Here is a 23,965-nt window from a genome sequence, read left to right as displayed (position 1 = left end):
GCATTTTCAGAATTTGGGACCCCCAATTAGCGAAAGTCGTTAACAAAAATTTACTAACTGTCCGTTTTGTAACGATAATAAAATTAAGAATGAAATTTCAATAAAAATATTGTTTTTGTGTTACTTACATATACTTTAAGCGAGATTATCACAATTACAGATTATTATTCAGAATGTGAAAAAAGTAAATTTTTATGCTTAATTGTCGTCACAAAACTGACAGCGAGTTTATTTTTGTTAACGACTTACGCTAATTGGGGTGAGCCAAATTCTGAAAATGGCCGTATACGTAGTATACACATACACAGTACACATACCTCCTGACAGTGGTCTGTGTTGTGGTATTGGTGTTGGTTGTGTTCGTGTTGGCGGCGGTAGACGTGGGACTCCATGTGTTGGCGTCCCGCTCTCGCTTCTCCGCTGTTGAGTTTATTCTGTATATGGACAAATGGGTTAGTATTGGGTTGTGGGTATTTGTTTAAGCGGGCTGACGCGACGCGGCAAATCAAGGCCATTCGTACATGTAGGGCATAGATTAGACTAAGTAATTATGACCTCCAGTCACCTAAAGCTGCTATCAAACCAGTGGCTACCGTTGCGGGTGCCTGAGCTATTCGGGTGACCGAATGGTCGAGTGGTTCAGGCATCCGTGGCTATAACAGAGGACGCCTTGGTAAAATACAAATCACAATATTTTTCTATGAAGATAATTTAATTTATTCTAAGAGATCATTATGTTTGTACTGATAGTGACTGAAATAGTATAACACGTTTGTACGTTTCCGTAAAAATATAGTAAAAGAAAAACCGGCCAAGTGCGAGTCGGACTCGCCCACCGAGGGTTCCGTACCTACAAAACTTTTACGTTACTCAATAATTCTAAAGACTGGGCTAGGCTAGAAGTATAGGTTCTCTAATGAGCATAATTGTGTTTAGCGCCACCTCTCGACGAATTCGCGAACTAATTAGCACATCTTGCGTGAGGTCTTTTATAATGTTAACCAAATTCAACATTTTTTATTTTATTTTAAAGTAGGTGTTTTATGTAAAATTTCGTAGCTATAAATTTTAACACCCTTATTCATAAACGTACACTAAAGTATCCAGCCGATAAAGTTCGTTTGTCCCTTTCTGTCACACCAATACGTCGGAAAGGGACAAACGAAATTTATCGGCTTGATAACTTTAGTGTAAGTACGTTTATGAATAACGGGGTAAGTAAGTATGGTAAACATCAGAAAGGGTGAGTAAAACAATCTGAAAGGTTCTAAGTTTTACTTAAAGGTTTTTTTAATCTAATCCAAATTTGGTTATGGTAGCTGCAGGCCTAGCACATGATGGCCGCGAGAGTATATCGCCGCGAGATAGACTACCTGTCCTTATGTCATTAATACAATTAGACAAAGACGTGTCATCTATCTCGCGGCGACATACTCCCGCGGCCATCATGTGCTAGGCCTACTGAAAAAGTATACAGAATAGTATAACGCAAGTTTCTAGCGGGAAATTACTAAATAAATATTATTTAGTAAATACATTATCTATTGTTGTATTTTGCCTTGGACCTATAGGTACTCTTAAATATGCAAACTAAAGCCAAGCGATAAAAGGTAGCTGAATAATGTCAGATTGTACGACAACGAGAGACGTGAGCCGACTGCGCGAATGAGTCGCGCTTTCTTACGACAGAAATTGCTTGACAAGTATACCGGGTGCACCTGCCCGGTATTTAATGGACAACCTTTTAACCACCAAGAGGGCACCTTATAGAAAATCGACATTAAGGTTTAGTAAAAGTCGCCTGGTTTTCGAGATTTTCACACTTTTTAAAATTTTAGGTAGTAGGTATTAAAATTTTAAAAATTATGAAAATCTCGAAAACCAGGCGACTTTTACTAAACCTTAAAGTCGATTTTCTGGACCAGTATAAGGTGCCACTCTTGGCAAATAAGGGGTTAAAAGAAAACGAAACTATGGCATTGCAGTGACAGGTTGCCAGCCTCTCGCCTACACCACAATTTAACCCATATCCCATAGATTTTCTGGACCAGTATAAGGTGCCCTCTTGATGGTTAAAAGGTTGTCCATTAATTACCGGGCACCCTGTATAATATCAAATCGTACGAGAGCAGCGAACGTGTGCAGGCAGCGAAGGGAGCCGACCGCGCGAATGATGAGTTCGCGCGGCGAATCCCGCGTGACATCGTCCATCGACAGTATCGACACCCCTCCTCCCTCCCACCCCGCCCGCAGCGGCGCGCGGTGTCTCCGCCCGCCTGTGTATCGTCCTTCAATTTCTTTACATATCGAAACTTATTACTGAAGAAGAAGGTTCAAAATTGAATGAATACAGGTGTATAGATATTTATGTAGCTGACCGTACGATAAAAAGTATAATTAATTCATACACTTAATTGTAAAAATGTAATGTATACCGATTAATGAATTTAATATAGATAGGTAATTATTGATATATGGCAAAACGAAGGAAATTGTTTACACCTCCGCAAATAAGTATCTAATGATAATTTTTAATTTACCATGTTACTTCACGTACTTATTTTAAAAACCCTAAAAATGTCTATTGAGTTTCTGCCACAGACCACCATGTGGTTTCTGCATATTCTGCGCTGTGCATAGAATTTGCAGAGATATTGCAGAGAGCGCACGCGGACACCGGCGCGGCGCCAGTGGACGCGTCTGTGTGCGTGAGCTAGGTATGCATACAACAACAACTGGCCCCGTAGCCGAATAGCATTTCTCCGACGCCAAACGAAAGCGATACGCCGCTGGCTCTGTCGCGCCAATACGCAAGCGCGATAGAGATAGATATCTACTAGCGCTTCGTTTCGTGAGCGTTTCGTGAGCGATTGTGCCATTCGGCTAGCCACCCTGCTGTAGGCACCGCCCCCCTCAGTAGATCGATGCGTAACATCGATTTAAACTTCCCTAGCCTCGTGGCGCCCACCATACAAAATTTTTGCTAGGGAATTTTGATTCTTATTCTACTTGAGATTGAATTCAATTTCAGTTATTCGAAAAATTTTAGAAACATAAGAAATTATATTTTATTTGTTTACATGAGAGTTAAAATTCCATTGAAACCATTATGTACTTTAAGAGTTTTGAATGATTCACGGTTATTATCATTAGACTTATATTCCGGTCACGGTCTATATCCCGGTCAATATAAGTCATTATGTACTTTAAAAGTACATTCGGCGCCACGAGGCTAGATACACTGTCACCTACAATACTCAAAAGTGTCCGATCGCTTAGTTGCAAATGTGTGCATCGTCTGCTTCCATATCGATAAGGTTTGATTTCGTATGCGTCGCATCGCCGTCGCGCGACCATAGCGCGACCGTCGCCCACGCAAGCCATTGGCTTATCAGTCGCGGTCGTCAGCCGCGTCCGTCAGACGCGTCCCATAATTTGTTTCAAGCTTTATACACAAGTTTTCCTTTCAATAGCAATAGCTAACCTAACGCTTGGCTTGAGTAATAAAAACTATATAGTTAAATTATTGAAATATGTATAAGTAGGATATTGAAATCTTCTTTCTTCGTTGAGCCATCACAGCTAACTTTAACTTACAAACGGTCTTAAGCACCTGCACTTCTGAAGGCGCTTAAGTCATTTTTTGACATTTTTGCTAATAAAAAAAAACCACAACGTTTTATGAACATTGGTCAAGTGCGAGTCGGTTTTCGACTTTTCCATACAAAGAACTCATGAGCGCCTGAACGACTATGATGGCAAAGTTAACGTTTCGCACTTTCAAGACTTTACGTATATATCTCGGAAACGATAAGAGATAGAGCAAAATGGACTTCAGATTTGGGCTTTCGGTGGCACAAATTCTATGTTTTCGTCAACAGACACCTTTTTTTGGACCGATTTGAATAAAATTTTGCTCAGTCAATTTATAAACGGTCTTAAGCGCCTCCTTTTTAGTAGGAACTTAAGTCATTTTGTACAAATGAAAAAAAAATTGAACAAGTTCTAAGGAGAAAAAGACAGAAATGAATTTCTTTATACCTGTCCAACTCGCTTACACAATTTTAAGACGTTTAGTAACTACTTGCAGCGGCAGTGAGTGAAATTCGTAATCTGAGTTTTTTTCTCTTAAGTCCGACTTACGCTTGACTGTAGATTTCTAATAGGTTTTCCTGTAGTCTACAGGGAGAGGGCTATCTCGTGTATTTTTTTGAAAATTTTACGCTAAGTAGTTTCGGAGATAAGGGGGGGGGAATGGTCATTTTTTGCTTATTTTCTTAAATTACTTCTAAATTACCAAAACAAAAAATATAAAAAATATATTTCAGATGCTGATAAAATGCTCTTTCATTTGATATGTAACACAATATAGTTTTAATAACTTTGATTTTTAATTTTCAATTTTACCCCCCAAAAGTGACCCCTGTGATTAAATTTCATTTAATTAAATTACATGTCCGTCTTTGGGCCACAGGTTTACATACGTGTGCCAAATTTCAAGTAAATCGGTCCAGTAGTTTCGGAGAAATCGGCTGTGACAGAGGGACAGACAGACACGCGAGTGATCCTATAAGGGTTCCGTTTTTCCTCTTTGAGGTACGGAACCCTAAAAATTATCAAAGTGCGACGAATGAATGGCGTTGATTTGCTATTTGTGACTGATTTACATTGTGCGTCGATTCAGAGGAAAATATCGAGGAGCAAAAATTTAAAGAACAGTATATGACTCGTCTAGATAAATACATAAAAACGCCAGCAAATTGCTGAGCTAATAAGTAAAACTAATACGTATACATAAAATAAAAAATATAAGTTGTATTTATATTAAAAATCAAAATATAGATGCGCTGCCAATGTTAAATTTTCTAATATAAAATCTCGTCATACTAATTCTAAAATGAATACAAATATAAGGCCAATCACCAAGGAGGAAAAAGAAATATAAAATATTTCGTCAATTGCAATGCCAATTGTTTTAGAATTTGTCTTTGATACGATTTAATTAAAAATTAAGTATAATATCGTATAAATAAACACGCTATTTTCTCTACACATAATCCCGTCTACTTAATAAACATACGTAGATAGCAAATACACATAAACTATACACTTATAGGACATGTACAGAAGCCCATCAAATCTTTCTGGCAGATGAAATGTCTGATAAATCTCCAGACACATCAGTCAGTACTCATTAATAGTTAATCAGACATAAGTAACGCCTGGGTTCGTAGCCGAATGGCACAAACGCATACGAAAACCTCACGAAACGAAACGCTACCTTTCGCGGCGTTTCGCTTTCGTTTCGCGTCGGAGAAATGCCATTCGGCTACGGGGCCTGAAAATAAATATATGACTACGCGCCACAATGAGGAATTTCATAAGAACTATTTTCATCATAGAGTAGACTATGAAAAAAAAAAGTTCTAATGAACTGTCACTGCATACATCAGAATAGCAGCGCCCTCTTGACAATAGTCATATATTTCTGGTCAGGCTTGAGACCCATTTAAAGGGCTGGGTTTGCGTCTAGGCCAGTAAGCCTCCAGCAATCATAGTTTTAAAGCGAGAAAGGGCCTACTAACTATCTGAGGCCGCATTAGTCAGAAAGATCTGATGAACACATCATCATACCCTAGCATAAACAAAAACAAAAAAGTGAAGATTCATCCAAGATCAACAATTTCTGTAATTCAAACACACATACTGTACAAGGCAATGGAGATGCGAAGTTAGTACACAAGATGATTTGGTCGAATTGATCTTAAATGAAGTTAATATGAAATTTTAATATGATTGTAAGAATGTAGTTGGAGGTTCTGGATTCATGCATATAGATTTATTCAGTGAAAACTTTTAGGAGACCATTATTCTTATTTTTGGAATCATTTATCTGTCTTAGTGGTTCCAAACCCATATGTCAAAGCCTTAGCACAGCTAGTTTATTGCTAGAATACGTAGCGATGTATACTTATAATGCGAAGTAAGTATAAGAAAAAATGTGCCCAATAGATGCCACCCTTCTATCATATTTATTGTCAGTTGAAAATGAAATATACTGGCACACTGTTGACCACTGGTAATTTTACTTAAGTGTAGCCAAACATTAGGCCCGAAGTATATTACTATCTAAAAACACAATGAATCCAGAACCTGGCGGTTCAGCACTACTTGCGCTTTCGCGCACGTCCATACTGTAAGCGAGAGATGTATGGACTCGCACGTGAGAAGTCAAGTCATGATATACCGCCTAAAGGCCAGGCCACGACGTTGGTCTAAAACGACTGCGGCGGTCATAAGTGCGAAGGAAAGGTCCCATCGCTGTCTCGCTCCAACCAATGTTGTGGCCAAGCCGAAAGTGGGTGACAGACGTACGAGCAAGTACGCGTACTTAAAGATTTCAAACCGGTTGTATCGTCGACGACTATACGTCGCGGTTTTAAAATACGCGTACTTACGGTGACACACAATTGAAAAAGGTCGTCGGGCCATAAGTACGCGTACTTGCTCGTACAGTCAACCAACCTCTAGAACCTTGTCTTATAGAAACTGCGCTTTATTCGCCGTAGAAGTCACTCTGACGTTTATTATGAAAAGGTTCTAGAGTGACCGTACGTCTATCACCCGCTGTAAGCCAACAAATGAGGCACCTTGTCTGCACGTCCTCGTTAGTATCATTAGTCTCCTTCTCGGCGAGCGCCGGCGGGGGTATAGAGGGGCACGAGGACGCCTTTATACGCGCCGTCACGTCCCGGTAGCGCTGATAGAAACTGTTCACAACACAACATGCTACAGTGCTACGGTTAAAACGCTCACTAATATTATATAATAGCATAGATTAAATATAACAAGATCATACCATCCCATACATTAAAATGCGACCGCCAAGAACGCGCATACACTACACCACACATAGATGGCGCCACAAAAAAATGCCTTGTTGCCATCGATTATTTGTAGATTGGCGTTAAGTGTCACTTTCGAGCCATAAATCTATGTCAAAAGTGACACTTAACGCCATCTACAAGTATAATCGAAAGCTACAAGACTTTTTTTTGTGGCGCCATCTATGTGTGGTGTAGTGTATGCGCGTTCTTAGCCGGTCGCATTTTAATGTATGAGATGGTATGATCTTCTTATATTTAATCTATGATAATAGTGCATTTAACGAGGACGAAAAATTAAATAGACTATTTGTGACGAACCGGAGTGAATAGACATAGCTGAAGTGTGTTATTTAAGGTCCATACGGATATGTGTGTCATGAGGCGAACTGTGTCTGGTCTTCACATTTTGCCTGTTTAAATGAATGATCAGTGTTTATTGAGAGTTCATACGGTAATCGTGAGTAGCAAGTAGCAAAAGTATGAACTCGCAAAAACACCTGTGACAATGACTAAAAAAGTCAAATTTGAAGGCCAGACACACCCGTATTGACCTTACCTGATAGTTTCTTAGTTACCACTTACACGAAATTATTATTTTTAGTAGTTTTGAATGATTCACGGTTATTTTCATTAGACTTAGGGCCAGTTGCATCAACCACATTTGACAGACACATCATCGTCACGCAGCAGAGGTCTATGGAACTTCCCATAAAATAAAATTTAACGAATACTTTAACGGTGACAGACGATTTGGTGCAACCGGCCCTTATATTGACCGGGATATAGACCGTGATTACCTTTTTGATAATCACGGTCTATATCCCGATCAATATAAGTCTAATTACCATTTCTGTCGGTAATTCATATGAATGGTAAAATTTTGTTGTGTATTTTTTTTTAATTGTCAGGTAAAACATTTTAATGTTTGTTTCTCTTCGCCCCAGTCATCCCTATTCACCCCAGCGGAAGGAATCACTGTGTCCACAGTAGAATTTACGCAACCTCACAAAATACGGTCGTTCAAAGCACAAATTTAATATGTGTTTGCGAGATATTATTTTTCAGTAACAGTAGACTGAAGACACATTTTGAATATACAAACACTTAAATTGCGGAGCGTTTTAATCGTAGCACTGTATGTAAGATTGTACAGTGAAGAAATTTGAGTTCTGTAAGAATCTTGTCACGGTAACAATAGAACTTATAATAAAGAAATATTATTTACTATCAATAGTATGAGATACAGATGTAGTGCGAAATGGGTTTCCTTCGTATTTTTCCGGAAACGTTCGTAATTGTCATGCTAGTTCAGTCAATGTCAGTACATCTTGTACTGAGACTGACTGAAATAGCAAGACAGAGGACCGATTTTTGAATCTCGGAACGCATGAATTCGCCTTTCGAAAGTCTGTGGAAAACGACGTAATGCTATTTTTGAAAAAGGACGGCTAGTAATTTTAAAACGAGTGGTAATGACCATGCGTTTTCGATTCTGTTAGTAGAATTTAAATCGCTAGTAATTGAGATATCATTGAACGAATTTCACGAAATCGAATTGCCGAGATTCAAAAATCGGCCCCCAGGTTCGTATGTTTGCGTAACAATACGAAGGCAAATCTTTTCGCGCTATACACCTGTAGCTAGTTTTGTTATCGATTGTCACTGTGACTAAGTATGAAGTGGCACAGAAATTAAATTTCTATGCTGTAATTGTTAGGTTTTTATCGATGCGGATGTAGGAATTATTATGGCTGTGCAAGATATCATATCGAATGATTTCTTTTTCTTTTACATTAGTTATGTTTACACGAAACTTGTAGCCCTAAGCATTGATTAAATATAAGAATATCATACCATCCAATACATTAAAATGTGACCGCCTAAGAACGCGCATACACTACACCACACATAGATGGCGCCACAAAAAAAATGCCTTGTTGCAATCGATTATTTGTAGATTGGCGTTAAGTATCACCAAATACATATATAACTCCGTATAGACAGATAAAGTCTAAGAAAAAAACGTACCTCAATACCATAGAGAAAAAGGTACGGTGGCCTAGATGGCATTACACCTTTGGGGTACGCTCAGCTAGATGGCGATAATATTAATAATTGACATTTTAAAACATATCAAAGAGGATCGAGTATTATAGAGAATGACTGTCAAAGTAAAATGTGTAATCACAGTGCATAGACTGCCATCTCTCGACACAAGCTTAAAACTTTTGAACCTCCGTTTTGACAATTTGGCCCATATTCTTAGCTAGATATGTTTTAAAATGTCAAATATGAATATTAGCGCCATCTAGCCGAGCGTACCCCAAAGGTGTATCGCCATCTAGCTCACCGTACCTTTTTCTGTATGGTTTTGGGGTACGTTTTTTTCTAAGACTTTATCGGTCTTTACGAAGTTATATAGGTCTTTGAACATATCAAGCTAAGAATATGGGCCAAATTGTCAAAACTGAGATTCAAAAGTTTTAAGCCTGTGCCAAAACATGGCAGTCTATGCACTGTGATTACACATTTTACTTCGACAGTAACTCCATATAATACTCGATCCTCTTTGGTGTCACTTTCGAGCTATAAATCTATGTCAAAATCAAAAATGACACTTAACGCCATCTACAAGTATAATCGAAAGCTACAAGACATTTTTTGTGGCGCCAACTATGTGTGGTGTAGTGTATGCGCGTTCTTATGCGGTCGCATTGTAATGCATGGGATGGTATGATCTTCTTATATGTAATCTATGCCGTAAGTTACTGAAGTAACTTCAAATACAATGGAATAAACCGGTACACAGAGCGAGGCACGTCGCGAGGCAACTTGCTCACGACAAATGTCAAAAATTTCTAAACGTAATAGTTGACAACACCTACATCTTGTACGTATGATTAGTCAATAAATATCGATATGATATCTTGTAAAGACAATCAGCCGGCCTACCATGCTTCCAATTTTATCACTTATCCACGTGGATAAGACATCTGTCACTCTCACACTGACATACTTGCTAAAGCGTGACAGACGTCTTATCCACGTGGATAAGTGATAAAATTAGAAGCATGATACGCCGGCAGGTGATATCATTATTTCCCACAAACGCCGATGAAATTGATGACTGAAAATAGGACAACAAATTACGAACATTAAACTCAGAAGGCGTGTAACTCTTACGGCCCAGCCACGACATTGGGCTAAGCGCGACAGCGGCGTGCGGCAGCCATACGTGCGAATGAAAAGTCCCATTGCTGGCCGCCGCTCACGCTGTCGCGCTTAGACCAATGTCGTGGCTGAGCCGTTAGTCTGTCTAAGCCAACTCTTTACGGATTTCAGACATAATAATGTCAGTGACGAATCGAAAATATGAAGTATATTTACACAATAATGTTTTAAGAATTTTACTTTTGTTACAAGCACGCTATGGCACCGCAGAGTTGGATAGGCCCGACTTAGTTAAGAGTAGTTATTATAAAAATTCAATTAATAAAAAGCAATGTTTCTTCGACATAAAGATTCTTGTAACTTTCTTCCACCACAGGCGTAGTCATTATCCGTTTTTTTTTAAACACACTTAAAATGTTTCGGTTATTCTTCGTTGATTTTAAATCAGGTGATAAACTGAATCTGTTTCCGTATTAGTGCTCACAACGCATCTCATTAAACTTTACACCTAATTATACCATTTACATCCAGTAGGCATCAGCTACAACTGTACAGATGCAGTGCGAAAAGGGTTTCCTCCGTATTTTTGCGGAAACGTTCGTATTTGTCATGCTAGTTCAGTCAATGTCAAGTGCATCTTGGACTAAAAAAAAAAATAGCATGACATGTTCGTACGTTTCGGTAACAATACGAAGGCAAATATTTTCGCATTACATCTGTAAGTTACAGTGGCGGGGCGTGAAAATTTTCGTTGGTAAAGCCGGAGGGGTTTTTGGAATCTGTTTTGTATGGACTTCTACAGATACTAGATAATTTTAGGGAACCCGTTGGGAATCGAGTTGTATCGACGCTCCGCCACTGGTAAGTTAGTATTATTGATGCATTTTATGTTTTTATGGTGCCCAATAATTATAATCCCGTCAAAAGTCTTCTGTGCTCAAAAATACGCTAACTAGTAACTACATAACCTGTTGGAATATTTCAAAAACCTACCCTAAATGGAAAACCTGTGAATCTATAAAACCTTTTTTAGACAATTTTAATAGAGTTAAGCACACTGAACCCTACACCGCACCGTACCGTACCCAAACTATCTTTGCCGGTTGCAATATCGGTCACCTCTGAGAAAATTTGCTTGATTCTCGATTCGACAGCACAGTCCCCAGCAAAAACATACAAAAAGAAGGCTGCATAAATATTTCTCACACTCTCATAGGCATTTTCGCGAAAAAAAGATTCAAAACTTTTTAATAGGTAAATTTAATGTTTTCCCTACTCAGAATCACGAGCCCTTTCGACCCTACTAGGTAAAAAAAGCGTCCTTAATTTAGTTTTTCCACTTCGTTACTATTTTTCAAACACTTTGTACAGCGGTTACAAAGTGAAAAGATTGCAAAATATGTAATAGAAAATTTTGGGACCATTTTTGTGTCTTGTTTTTTTGTCCTGGATCGAAAGCGCTCGTGATTCTGAGTAGGAAAAATATAAAATTTACCTGCCTTAGAAAAAATATTTCTGGTGATTGTTCTCGCGAAAATGCCCTTATGGCTCTAGAAATAATGTATTTTAGCGACCTTTTCTTTGTGCGATGTTATTTCCGATGACTGTACCGGTCGAAAGTTTAAGTTCACCCCTTGTTTTCAGTACAATTGACTGCTTTAGAGAAATGCCTTCAGGCTTCAAAATATCTATTAGATATTTCGTTACTTTAATTTCATACAATTTTCAATCATTGCAGATTTAAACACTCAACTATCAGATGTTTTTGTTGCTCAGCCTGATCAACCCAGCAAGTGACCGAAAAAGCAGACGCGACCTACAGACGAACAGGAGGAAACACAGACACATAACTAACTCGTTGCGGGCGGTCCGCACGAACGTCACGCGCGGCCCACACATCGAGTCGAAGCGGCTAGCCAACAAACTCACTCGGTTGAATTTCTGTCTCAGTCTGAAAACCGACAGGTTACTGAGTTCAATATGTGAAATAAACCTTAGAAAAAGATTTTTGCAAAAAAAAAATCTTTCAACAGTCATCTACTGCTCTCCGAGACGTTACTCGATGGGGATACGACGTTTCATAACAGACTTCCTAAGGCCACCTTTCTGCTCCATCATCAGATCAGCTCCATGATACCATAGTATTGAATTGTCACGTGATTTACATATCGAGAAGTGGGTCAAATTTTGCTTCTACGTTTTGACCCAAACTAACATACTAACAAGGCAAGTTGAATAAAGGCTTGTAAATCAGCTAAAATGGACAGAGCTTTCCGGTAATAACATACTTGCAGTGAGTTCACACAGAAGAAGCACAAACATTGCAAAAGTGCATGGCGAATTTATCAATGAATTCATTCATAATTTCTACGTACAATTGTACAGTAACTTTTTTAGTAACGGAACAGCGATTAACGAAGTTAACTATTTGATTAACGGTGCCCAGCTATGTGTACAGTCAACCAATTGGAACCCTAGGCCACTCTACAACCATGTCAAAATGACAAGCAGTGAGAGATTTCTTACAATCTTATTTATAACGTCAGTATGACATAGGTCTACAGTGGCAGGGCTACAGGGTTCCAATTGGTTAACTGTACATGCAATTTCGCAGCTCACAGAACATTAAGCGCCTAAACGTTCTGGTGTAAACTTAACCGTTTAGAGTTTAAATATAACCTCAAACGACAAAGAAAAATATTGAAATAACGGAAAGTTTAATATTCCCTATACATCTTCAAAACAACATTTATGTCGCATGATCTAGAAGTAAAACTAGCGGGCACTAATTTTTCCTTACACTTTGTACATTAGTATACCTAAGCTACGGATATGGTACTTATGAGCACTTTGTACTTTAAGAAAGTTACTATGTAATGTCAATACGGGTAACTGGCCTTCACATTTGGCCTGTTTAAACAATGATCAGTGCTTATTGAGAGTTCCTACGTCTACTACTAATCTTGAGTAGCAACTAGTAAATGAACTCGCAAAGACACCTGTGACGATGAGTAAAAAAGCCAGACAGTTATGGTATGGCACACTTACCCGTATTGACCTAATAATTTTAGCCTCCGTGCCTTCGTTGTCAAAAATCCTAGTATTAATATTGCTATGGCGACCTGGTTAGCAGATAGTTATTCGTTAATAATGAACTTGGCGCTGTCTTAGCATTATTTTGAAATATTAAATAATTTTTTGAATGTTAACAATAACGTAATGTCTTGTATTTTGCAAGTTATGGCTTTTATTGTTAGTGTACTCCTACACTCGCTCATTTACCTAAGAAATCGTTGTCAAAGAACGCTTTTTTTTTCAAAAAATCCAACTTTTGATACCCACGTCACAGATTATTAATAAGTTACTAACGTAACAGATCCTTCACTTACCCGCAAAACGACAAATGCCTACGCTTTATTTAACTAATACTATTAAGCTACTACGTAAACCAGAAGAATAGTAGGTACGCGCCACGCGACTACACAGGCGGGCGCGTGGCGCCTCTCGGCCACTTGTTACCTCGAGGCAACTGCTAGCGGGTAGGTACTTAACGCGCGTCTGCGAGCGAGTGACGTAGGCCTGCCCACGTTACTAAATGAAATGAGTTGGGATATAATTTACTTGCATTTCAACTACATATTATAAAGCTCAAAATATCAGTAATGAATGAATGACATTAATGTTATTGTTAACATTTAGGTGATCATGTTTAATATTACTTTAGCCTGATTCTTTTGTTTGAATAGTGCTGGTATGGTTAGCTAACAAAGAGTAACAACGAAGCGAAAAATATAGCGAGTTAAATCAATTTTGCGAAATAAATAGGCTAGTTTCCTACTAGAACTTTTTAAGAACTGTCAAAACGATTTGCTAATATGGAATTACTATGAAATACTAAGGAGTGACGTCACGGTCAATTCATTTACTATATCTTTCTCTTTGACTTATTAAATAGAAATTAGGTTTAAACATAACTACTGTCCATATGTTTCTTCTAATTATGTGGTGCTTTATTTCGTGCACTGCATAAAATATTTTATTTTAACTATAGGAAACTAACCTATTGTGGCTGCAGGTGCATTTGTTTTTGACCAGAAGGATACGAAGCAAGGAACATATTTCTGTAGTCCATTTCTCAAAACTGAAAGTTACAAGCGGAAGTATCTATCCAACTTGCCCCAGGGGCCCATTTCTAGAAGCTACAAGTTACAATTTACAAGCGGTAGTCAATGTCTAATATGACAAGTTGGAAAGAGACTTCAGCTTGTAACTTGTAACTTTCAGCTACAACACTGATTCAAACTTTCACGATTTTTACACATATTTAAAATTGCAAACGGGACTTAATCGCGTATTTACTATGTTTTAAACACTATGTTTTAAACACTAACCTCCGACGTTTCAAGGACGGCATTGTCCCCGTGGTCTCGGAGCAGACTGGCTGAAGTTGACATCAACATCTTCTAGCTGTACGAGTTTTTCGAACTACCCGCACCTGGTCCTGACTACCCACTTGAACAGTTTGTGCACTAGGGATGTCACCCTGTCGACACACAACACTCACGATATTCGGATTTTCAACCCGCGATATTTGTTTCTTCTTGCATTTACTAATGATGATTTATGATGAATAACATAGTAAATACGCGATTAAGTCCCGTTTGCAATTTCAGCTACAAGTTACAATTTACAAGTGGTTTTCAATGTCTAATCTTTCCAACTTGTCATAAGTTGGAAAGAGACTTCCGCTTGTAACTTGTAACTTTCAGTTTTGAGAAATGGGTCCCTGGTGTAAACGCAGCCATACACAAACTTTTATTTTATAACAATCCGTATTGTGAACACGAGAACCATCCAAAGATATTTCATTTATATTTTGTAATAATAAATTTTGAATACAAATGCAGATGCAGACTTGCAAAAAATAATTAAACTCCATCTGTGCAACATTGTTCTGTGTGTAAGTAAAGTGCAACAAATACTATTGCTATACTTTAATAATTTTATTAGATTTTTTAAAAACAATTAAGAACATTATTAAGATATTATTGCAGATGACCGAGTGACCGAGTAAAATAAATGCGACAAATTGAAATTAAAAGAAATAAGCACAAAAATAAACTTTCTTACTTCCTCTTATCCACATTTCGCCACGCCAGCACTATTCAAGTAATCAAAAAACGATCGCATAGCACAAGTTCTATTATTTTCGATAATCGGCAGATGTTTCTCTTCTGTAGAATGACAAATGATAAAAACAACAAAAGCTAGAGTTAAAGTGCTAACATACGACCGCACCGCACCGCAACCGTAAGTGTGAGCGAGAAAGACAGATTTTTTTTCGCTCTCACTTACGTAAAAAAGAATTATGTCACAGTTCGGTGCGATCATTTGTTAGCTTCTTAAGATTAAGCTAACTATACACAGACTTTGTAATGAAACATTAGACGTACATTTTCGCAGCCCTGCTTCTGCAAGGGTTAAGTAAACGTCAAACTCTTTGACGTATAAAATAACGTTTGCACCGGCGAAACTGTCAAAATCATTACCAACTTACAGTTTTACCTAAAAGAGTAGAAATTAAAAAGTGGCAACATCGTAGTGTCGTCCCGTTTTCTCACACATATAAATTTGAAAGGGACGACACTACAAAGGGTTCCGTAGTCAACTAGGAACCCTTATAGTTTCGCCATGTCTGTCTGTCCGTCCGTCCGTCCGTCCGTCCGTCCGTCCGTCCGTCCGTCCGTCCGCGGATAATCTCAGTAACCGTAAGCACTAGAAAGCTGAAATTTGGTACCAATATGTATATCTATCACGCCAACAAAGTGCAAAAATAAAAAATGGAAAAAAATGTTTTATTAGGGTACCCCCCTACATGTAAAGTGGGGGCTGACTTTTTTTTCATTCTAACCCCAACGTGTGATATATTGTTAGATAGGTATTTAAAAATGAATAAGGGTTTACTAAGATCGTTTTTTGATAATAAATAAATAAGCGCTCCTAAAGGAAAAAAAAGTGCGTCCCCCCCCCTCTAACTTTTGAACCATATGTTTAAAAAATATGAAAAAAATCACAAAAGTAGAACTATATAAAGACTTTCTAGGAAAATTGTTTTGAACTTGATAGGTTAAGTAGTTTTTGAGAAAAATACGGAAAACTACGGAACCCTACACTGAGCGTGGCCCGACACGCTCTTGGCCGGTTTTTAATTTCTACTCTTATTGGTCAGGCTGTATCTTGGACTGACTCTAGTCAGTGTATAGTTAGCTTTATATAGACTAGTAGTGAATCTCGAGTAATACAAGTTTTAACCATTAATTTGGCAAGCCACTTAGGCCTGTGGTAAAACTCAAGTAATTTGTGTATCTTAGCTTGAAATTCAGGTAAATCCATTCTAATTAAAAAAAAATCTGAAAGATAATCAACCCGATATCAGAATGGATTTACCCGAGTTTGAAGTTAACCGACACAGTTCATTGCCAAAATAACGGTTATCATGCCAAGAAAAAACGTCCTCTAGTGAAACATTTATAGAATAAAAATTAGAAAAACACGGGTAGAGAGCTAGAAAATCTTCGCATGCATAGAACTCACGTCTTGTCGTTCTCAAAACTGTGCGTCCTTCTGAGTATGGTGTCATTGTCTACGGTGTTGTTCGCTGGCTTGTTCTCGCCTGGAAGCAAATAAGGAATTTCGTTTGAATAATTTTAGGCGACTGTATGGCTTCAGTGGCCGTGTTTTTGTCACTTGTCTTATCACACTTACATACATCTACGTGGATAAAGCATCCATCACGTTCTGGCAAGTATATCAGTGTGAGAGTGACATATGTCTTATGCACGTTGATAAGTAATAAAATTGCAGGCATAATAGCCCGCCAGCCGGAGTATCATGCTTCCAATTTTATCACTTATCCACGTGCATAAGACATCTGTCACTCTCACACTTGCCAAAGCGTGACGGATACTTTATCCACATAGATAAGTGATAAAATTGGAAGATTTGGAAGCATGAATCGCCGGCAGAACGACTGATGACCTCCTCCGCGTCGGGTGAAGGCGCGCGTCCTTTGGGCGGCTTCCTGTACTCTATGATCCACACGACCAGTTTGATATGACGACTGATGACAGCGTCATACTTAATAGCAGTAGCAGGTTAAACAATGTTTCCCTTTTGAGAAATAACCAGGTCCCCGATACCACAGAGGAGAATGAAACTTTCTCATCCGCTTAAGTGTTGCGTACGAACACGGCGCGCATATATACAGTAGCGAAAAAAAATCTATCATACAGGTTATATTATTTATTTATTATTTATTTATTTATTTATTTCACACATACAAATATCATTACAGGATGAACCCAATGCGATATTGTAGTAACAAATTACATTATAAAAACAAAGAACTTATACATACGAACGTATACAATGTTAATTTTACCTATTCTGGATTTCTTTATTGTAACAAAGAGTACATAACGCTACCTTTGTGAATTCACTCATCGTACAGGAAAACAGGTCTATTTGAGTGGCTATGAGGTTGAGAGTGCGTACGGAGCGCGTCAGCGGCGCCTCCCGCAGCAGCTTGGTGCGCCCGTGCGGCACGGCTAGCACCCCGGGCAGGCGGCGCTCCGCACAAGACCGCGGAACACAAATACCCAGTGCCCCCAATATATCTGCATTGTATATCTTCCCTCTCAGCAGCTTATATATATATGTTATGAGTGTTAGCTCCCTTCTGACTATCAGCTGATTGTATCCGACCATGCCTAAAATAAACAGTGTCGGATACATCAACGGGTAAAACGGGTACACGCCGTATTGCCTCATATAAATATACCTAATAAACTTGTTTTGTATACGCTCTAACATAAAGATATACTTTGCTTCATGTGGAGCCCATATTTCCGCATTATATTCAAGTTGGCTTCTAACTAATGCATTATATAAAGAAGTTATAGCCTTCATATTTGTGAATCCATTAGCCATCCTTAATACAAAACCGAGATTCCTGAATGCTTTTTTACAAATATTAGAAATGTGATTTCGAAACGTTAGATCAGTGTTAAAGCTAACTCCGAGATCCCTTACTTCTGTGACTCTAGTCATTGAATCTCCATCTACTGTGTAATTATTTTGAATAGGATTACGCGCCCGAGAGAAAGAGATAGTGATACATTTTTTGCTATTAAACTGTAAGAGATTTTTCTTGCTCCATTGTACGACTCTATCGATATCAGCTTGCAATTCTTTACAGTCATCGTCATTATGTATCGTTAGAGATAACTTAAGGTCATCCGCAAACAATAAACACTTTGCGTTTTTTACTGCTCCCGGCAAGTCGTTTATCATTAGTAGAAATTCAAGAGGCCCTAAATTGCTACCCTGACTCACGCCCGATCTAGTAAAATAAGGTGCCGATCTGTGACCCTTATAATCTACGTACTGCTTCCTGTCCCTCATGTAGTCTGCAAAAAAATTTAATAAATGTGGGGTAAAACCGAAGCCCGCCAACTTCGACAGCAATACGTCATTATCGACTAGGTCAAAAGCTTTTTTAAAGTCAAAGTAAGCGGTATCGGTTTGACCGCCACCATCCACTATAGGTGTAATATGCGCTACGTGACTGAGTAGATTGCTGGCCGTACTCCGCATCGGACGAAACCCGTGTTGCGCATCCACGAGCTGCGCGCTTACCTGCTCATATACCTTTTTGTGAATAGCCGATTCAAATACCTTCGCCGGTGTCGAAAGAACCGCTACTGGTCTATAATCCTCTGACTTAGCTCCTGATCCACCCTTCGGTACCGGTATCACTCGAGTGGTTTTCCAGACTTCTGGGAATACTTCTAGCTTGAGACATAGGTTAAATATGTGTAACAGCGGCTCACCCAGCACCATTCTACAGTCCTTAAATATGTACGGGGGAATACCATCCGGGCCTGCAGATTTTTTTGGCTTCAGTTGTTGAAGCGCTCGCCTTACGTCATGTACGTCTAGCCTGTCCACGTGAACCCGCGCTGCGCTGTTCTCAGTACCCGCTGCCAGTACTGCGGCACTTACCTCCAACTTCGGCTTCTCCACCCTGTACACGGAGTGAAAAAACCTAGCAAATTCACTACTTACTTGATCGTCGCACAAAGGTTCTCCATTAATTAAAAGTTTATTCGTACCTCTATTACTTTTTTTAGATTTCATATAACTCCAAAACGATTTAGGATCTGTTGCCATATGGTTCTGTACCCGGTCTCTATAACGTTCATGTGCTTGTTTCATCATATTTTTTAATCTAGCCCTACACTGAGTAAACGCTTCGTAATCTACAGTTAATTTACTAGATTTATATTTTTTATGCAAGTTAGCTTTAATTTTTATATTTCGAATTATTTCTCCCGTATACCACTCAGGATAAATACCATTTAATTGTCCCCTGTTTTGTCTTTTTTTTGGAACACACTCTTCTATTATAGAATTTAAATTATCATAAAATAAAATTAAACTCTCTTTTAAGTCTAAACTGTACAAATGTGTCCAGTCAATTGCAGCGAGTTTTGAATATAAGAGCTGGAAATTGGCTTTGTTGAAATTCCACTGTGTTCCTATATCGGGAGCAGGTTGACTGTCGCATGGGCGGGCGGCGCGGGCGTCCAGCCGCGCGCGCGGGCGCACGCGCACCGCCAGCGGCGGGTGGTGCGCGTCCACCGGCACGAGCGGACGCGGAGCGGCGGAGCGGATATATCGAAAACAGTAAGACAAAAATTCTTAAAATTAGACTTATATCAAGTAAACAACTGATGTATCATCATTACAAATATGTATTTGAATACTTACGAGTCTTAGGAGTCACTGCACGTGGCCCGTGGGCAGCCACGAGAGCCTGATGCGGATCAGAGACTTTACACACACCAAACGTGTACTTATATGTTACTAATATTGAATTTCATATTATAAATACACAAAATAGCGAATCCTACTAACAATATAATATATATAGATTGATTTATCAATCCATATTATTATTTTACTATTTGAGGCCCACAGGGCTACCCTGCATAACTCGGGTATACGAATTGTTTTAATAATGAACCTTAAGTTGCCCAAATAGTATTATTCTTCATATGCACCTATATTGTAGATTTCAACGACATCGCAATAGCCGTCTTTTAAAAATTAATGAATGCAAATGTGTTCGAAAAAATATGATAGCTCGCGTTAGAAAGAGGCAAAAAGTAGCCTATGTCACTCTCCGTCCCTTCAAGTATCTCCACTTAAAAAATCACGACACGTTGCCGTGAAAGATGGACAAACAAACAGACACATACACTTTCCCATTTATAATATTAGTATGGATTATTTTCCGCTACTACATACATACCGCGCAGCATAAGTTTGTTAGAAGAGTTACTACTGTGTCGATACTCACGTGTGACCTCCTGTTTCCTGAAGCTGGCCGTGCGCCGCCACGATGGCGCCTCCTCCTCCGCGTCGGGAGATGGCGCGCGTCCCTTCGGCGGCTTGCTGTCCTTTATGATCTCTGGCGCCGGCGGCTTGTCTGAGTGTGCGTGAGATTAGGGGGGTCGATGAGTTAGATCGTGTGCAGCGTTAGGGAGTACACTGACAGGTTTATTATATTTTTTTTCTACTCGCAAACTGTTATTCGTCATTTACAGGGTCGTGTATAGACCTTTAAAACCCTACATAAAAGTCAATTCCCCAAAACCAGCGTCCGCCGGCTTTCCGCGCATTCGCGCAGTATCGAAAAAACTGAAAACGCATTGTTTGGCTCTGTAACCATGGCAACGCATTGTTATAACGATACAGCGCGCGTGCGCGGGATGGCTTTGGGCAGCTGAGCTGACAGTGCAAATCTTTGCGTCAAGATACGGGAACCATTGTGAATTTCACCAAAGTTATTCAAGAAAACTATTAAAAACTAAGTGCATGGTCGTAGAAAAAGTATGTATGCAATTAACTGAGCCAAAAAATACTAGTGGCGTCTTAATAACAATTTTCGGCTTCGCCTTTTTTGACCTCCTTTAACGCCTGTTGCATAAAATACTATATTAACCCCTGGAACGCCGTTGTCAAAAATTTGCTACTGATTTAATAACTTTCAATCTGTTAATTACAGTCAAAATTGCCTGGGACATATCTGGAACAAGGCGCTTGACAGGGTTAGCACCTTTAGTTGGCTTTGTAATATTATTGTAAGTTTTTAGATTTAGTGCTGTTGGTTTTCCATGTAAAAAAAAAAATACTTTAAAAAAATCATAATTCACGTCACGGCAAGCGTCGGCCGTCATACCGCCATGATAGCTCTCTGATGACAGTATCAGTTGTAGAGGATTCTTATAACAGCTCACAACATGAGGTATTTTAACGTGGGTATTTGTGTTTGAGCCTCACAGTTTAAAAAAAAAGCTGTCAGCTTACTCTTTCTATTTCTGGATATCAATGTAGATGGTCGCTGTGGAATATTTCTTTTAAATATTTTTTTTTTACAAAACACAAGTTAATTGTAACTTTGCACAGGAGAAATCAAAAATATTCCACAGTACATCCAAACTATGAAATAACATAAACTGTAATGATCGAAGGGGAAATTATTTCATTCTCATTCATAACTAAATATTGTATGCACGTTAAATACAAAATATACAACAATCGTGACGTGACGTTATGATATCTTCACTGAGAAAAGGAAAATGCAATTAAATTACACAAATGATACCCATATGTGAGTTAGGTCATAGATTAAATATAAGATCATACCATCCCATACATTAAAATGCGACCGCCTAAGAACGCGCATACACTACACCACACATAGATGGCGCCACAAAAAAATGTCTTGTAGCTTTCGATTATACTTGTAAATGGCGTTGTGTCACTTTTGACATAGATTTATGGCTCGAAAGTGATACTTAACGCCAATCTACAAGTAATCGATGGCAACAAGGCATTTTTTTGTGGCGCCATCTATGGTGTAGTGTATGCGCGTTCTTAGGCGGTCGCATTTTAATGTATAGGATGGTATGATCTTCTTATATTTAATTTATGGTTAGGTTAGCTTAGGTTAGGAGAAATTATAGCGACCTATCACAGAACTAATGGTTTACATGCTTATGAATTTACAAGTGACATTAATTAAAGAAGAAGACAAGTGTCGTAAAAGAAATCTCATCCTTGAGCTTAAGAGGCATTCCACGAGAATGTCGCTCACGACATACTTTTGCCTTGTATGGCAGCTATTTCAAAGTAAAGCTCGTGAAAATACTACCAATTTGTTCATCAAGTCATGAAAGGTTGTCAGACACAACTTCGTTTAGAGTCTTCATTCTCGTGGAATGCCCCTTAAACAGTATAACTAAAACAGTAAATCGCCGGTAGCGTCAACATCAATAATATGCAAGTGTATGCGCTCGCAAGCGTCAAGCCACATCTCGGACACTGGCGATAACTAATAGGTAAACGCCTACCATGATTGTACGAGTGAGATAGGACAGGTTGACCGTTCGCGTTTTTGACAGTGAGGTAACCGAGAGCGGGTGGGCGGCGCTTTCAGCGGGGAGCGGGAAGGTTTCATACAGTGGCCATACTGTACGATAGTACTCTTTATTAATTGTTGGTGAAGCGTACCATTGACGACGTCGCCGGTGATCTGCAGCTCGACGCGTTTGACCTCGTGCCGCGGCGGGGAGAGCTTGCGTTTGTTGTTGTTGTTGTTGACACGACGCGGCGCCTTGAGCGTGGCGTCCGCGAGCCAGGAGGATATGCTCGGGTCCACTAGGTCCATGCATGTTTGGCCCTGTAAGTATAATTTGTGGTTTAGTAGAGTTCAGAGAAGTTAGAACATTACGAATTTTTTTACAGTACTGTATGTGTATTAGTAACGAATTGTCAAATGTCCTTATATAAATGAACCTTATTTACGTTGGTAGTCCCACAATATTGGTGTACTGTAAATAAATAAATAAATAAATATTGGGGGACACCTTACACAGATCAACTTAGCCCCAAACTAAGCAAAGCTTGTACTATGGGTGCTAAGCGACGATATACATACATAAATAGATAAATACATACTTATATACATAGAAAACATCCATGACTCAGGAACAAATATCTGTGCTCATCACACAAATAAATGCCCTTACCGGGATTCGAACCTGGGACCGCGGCTCAGCAGGCAGGGTCACTACCGACTGAGCCAGACCGGTCGTCTAAATAGAATAGAAACGATAGCATACAGAGTATTTCTTATCGGCCCTGCATTTTTACAGTAGCACGACGGCGTGCAGTGACAACCCTCATAGTTCTCACACGGATCTCAGACATTAGTATAACCAGACATATGTAACTCCGTATAGACGGATAAAGTCTAACAAAAAAACGTACCTCAAAACCATAATGAAAAAGGTACGGTGACCAAGATGGCGTTACACCTGGGGAACGCTCGGCTAGATGGCGCTAACAAAAATATTTGTCATTTTAACTCATATCAAGCTAATATGGGCCAAATTGTCAAAACTGAGGTTCAAAAGTTTTAAGCCTGTGTCGAGAGATGGCAGTCTATGCACTGTGATTACACATTTTACTTTGACAGTAACTCTCTTTAAGGCACTGGTCCCACCGCGAGCTAGTAAACCAGAGCTATCCTTACTAATATTATAAATGGGAAAGTATGTGTGTCTGTTTGTTTGTCCGTCTTTCACGGCCAAACGGAGCGACGAATTGACGTGATTTTTTTAAGTGGAGATAGTTCAAGGGATGGAGAGTGACATAGGCTACTTTTTGTCTCTTTCTAACGCGTGCGAAGCCGCGTGCAAAAGCTAGTCGGCTATAAAAACGAACAAAAGATAATCACTCCCGTGTAAATAAAAGAGACACGGCGATGTTTATAGTTA

The 23,965-nt window shown here is 39.1% G+C and overlaps 1 protein-coding gene across 8 annotated transcripts in view; it reads right to left on the bottom strand.

The window, feature by feature from the left end:
• Positions 1-23,965, bottom strand: part of LOC125241181 (protein phosphatase 1 regulatory subunit 12A) — a 114,788-nt gene that overhangs the window by 51,453 nt on the left and 39,370 nt on the right. For 6 of the 8 annotated variants that reach the window (XM_048149532.1, XM_048149534.1, XM_048149537.1 and 3 more), the window contains 5 exons: positions 22,698-22,866; positions 20,482-20,610; positions 16,653-16,731; positions 6,651-6,770; positions 318-434 (listed from right to left, as the gene is read on the bottom strand). In XM_048149532.1, the coding sequence (XP_048005489.1) occupies positions 318-434; positions 6,651-6,770; positions 16,653-16,731; positions 20,482-20,610; positions 22,698-22,866 (614 nt within the window). The remainder of the gene's footprint in view (positions 1-317; positions 435-6,650; positions 6,771-16,652; positions 16,732-20,481; positions 20,611-22,697; positions 22,867-23,965) is intronic. The other 2 variants (XM_048149536.1, XM_048149538.1) reach the window with 1 other exon arrangement.

Source organism: Leguminivora glycinivorella, chromosome Z (assembly GCF_023078275.1).
Source record: "Leguminivora glycinivorella isolate SPB_JAAS2020 chromosome Z, LegGlyc_1.1, whole genome shotgun sequence".
Classification (NCBI taxonomy): Eukaryota; Metazoa; Arthropoda; class Insecta; order Lepidoptera; family Tortricidae; genus Leguminivora; species Leguminivora glycinivorella.
Note: the sequence above shows the minus strand (reverse complement) of the source record. Positions and strands in the feature narration are given on the sequence as shown.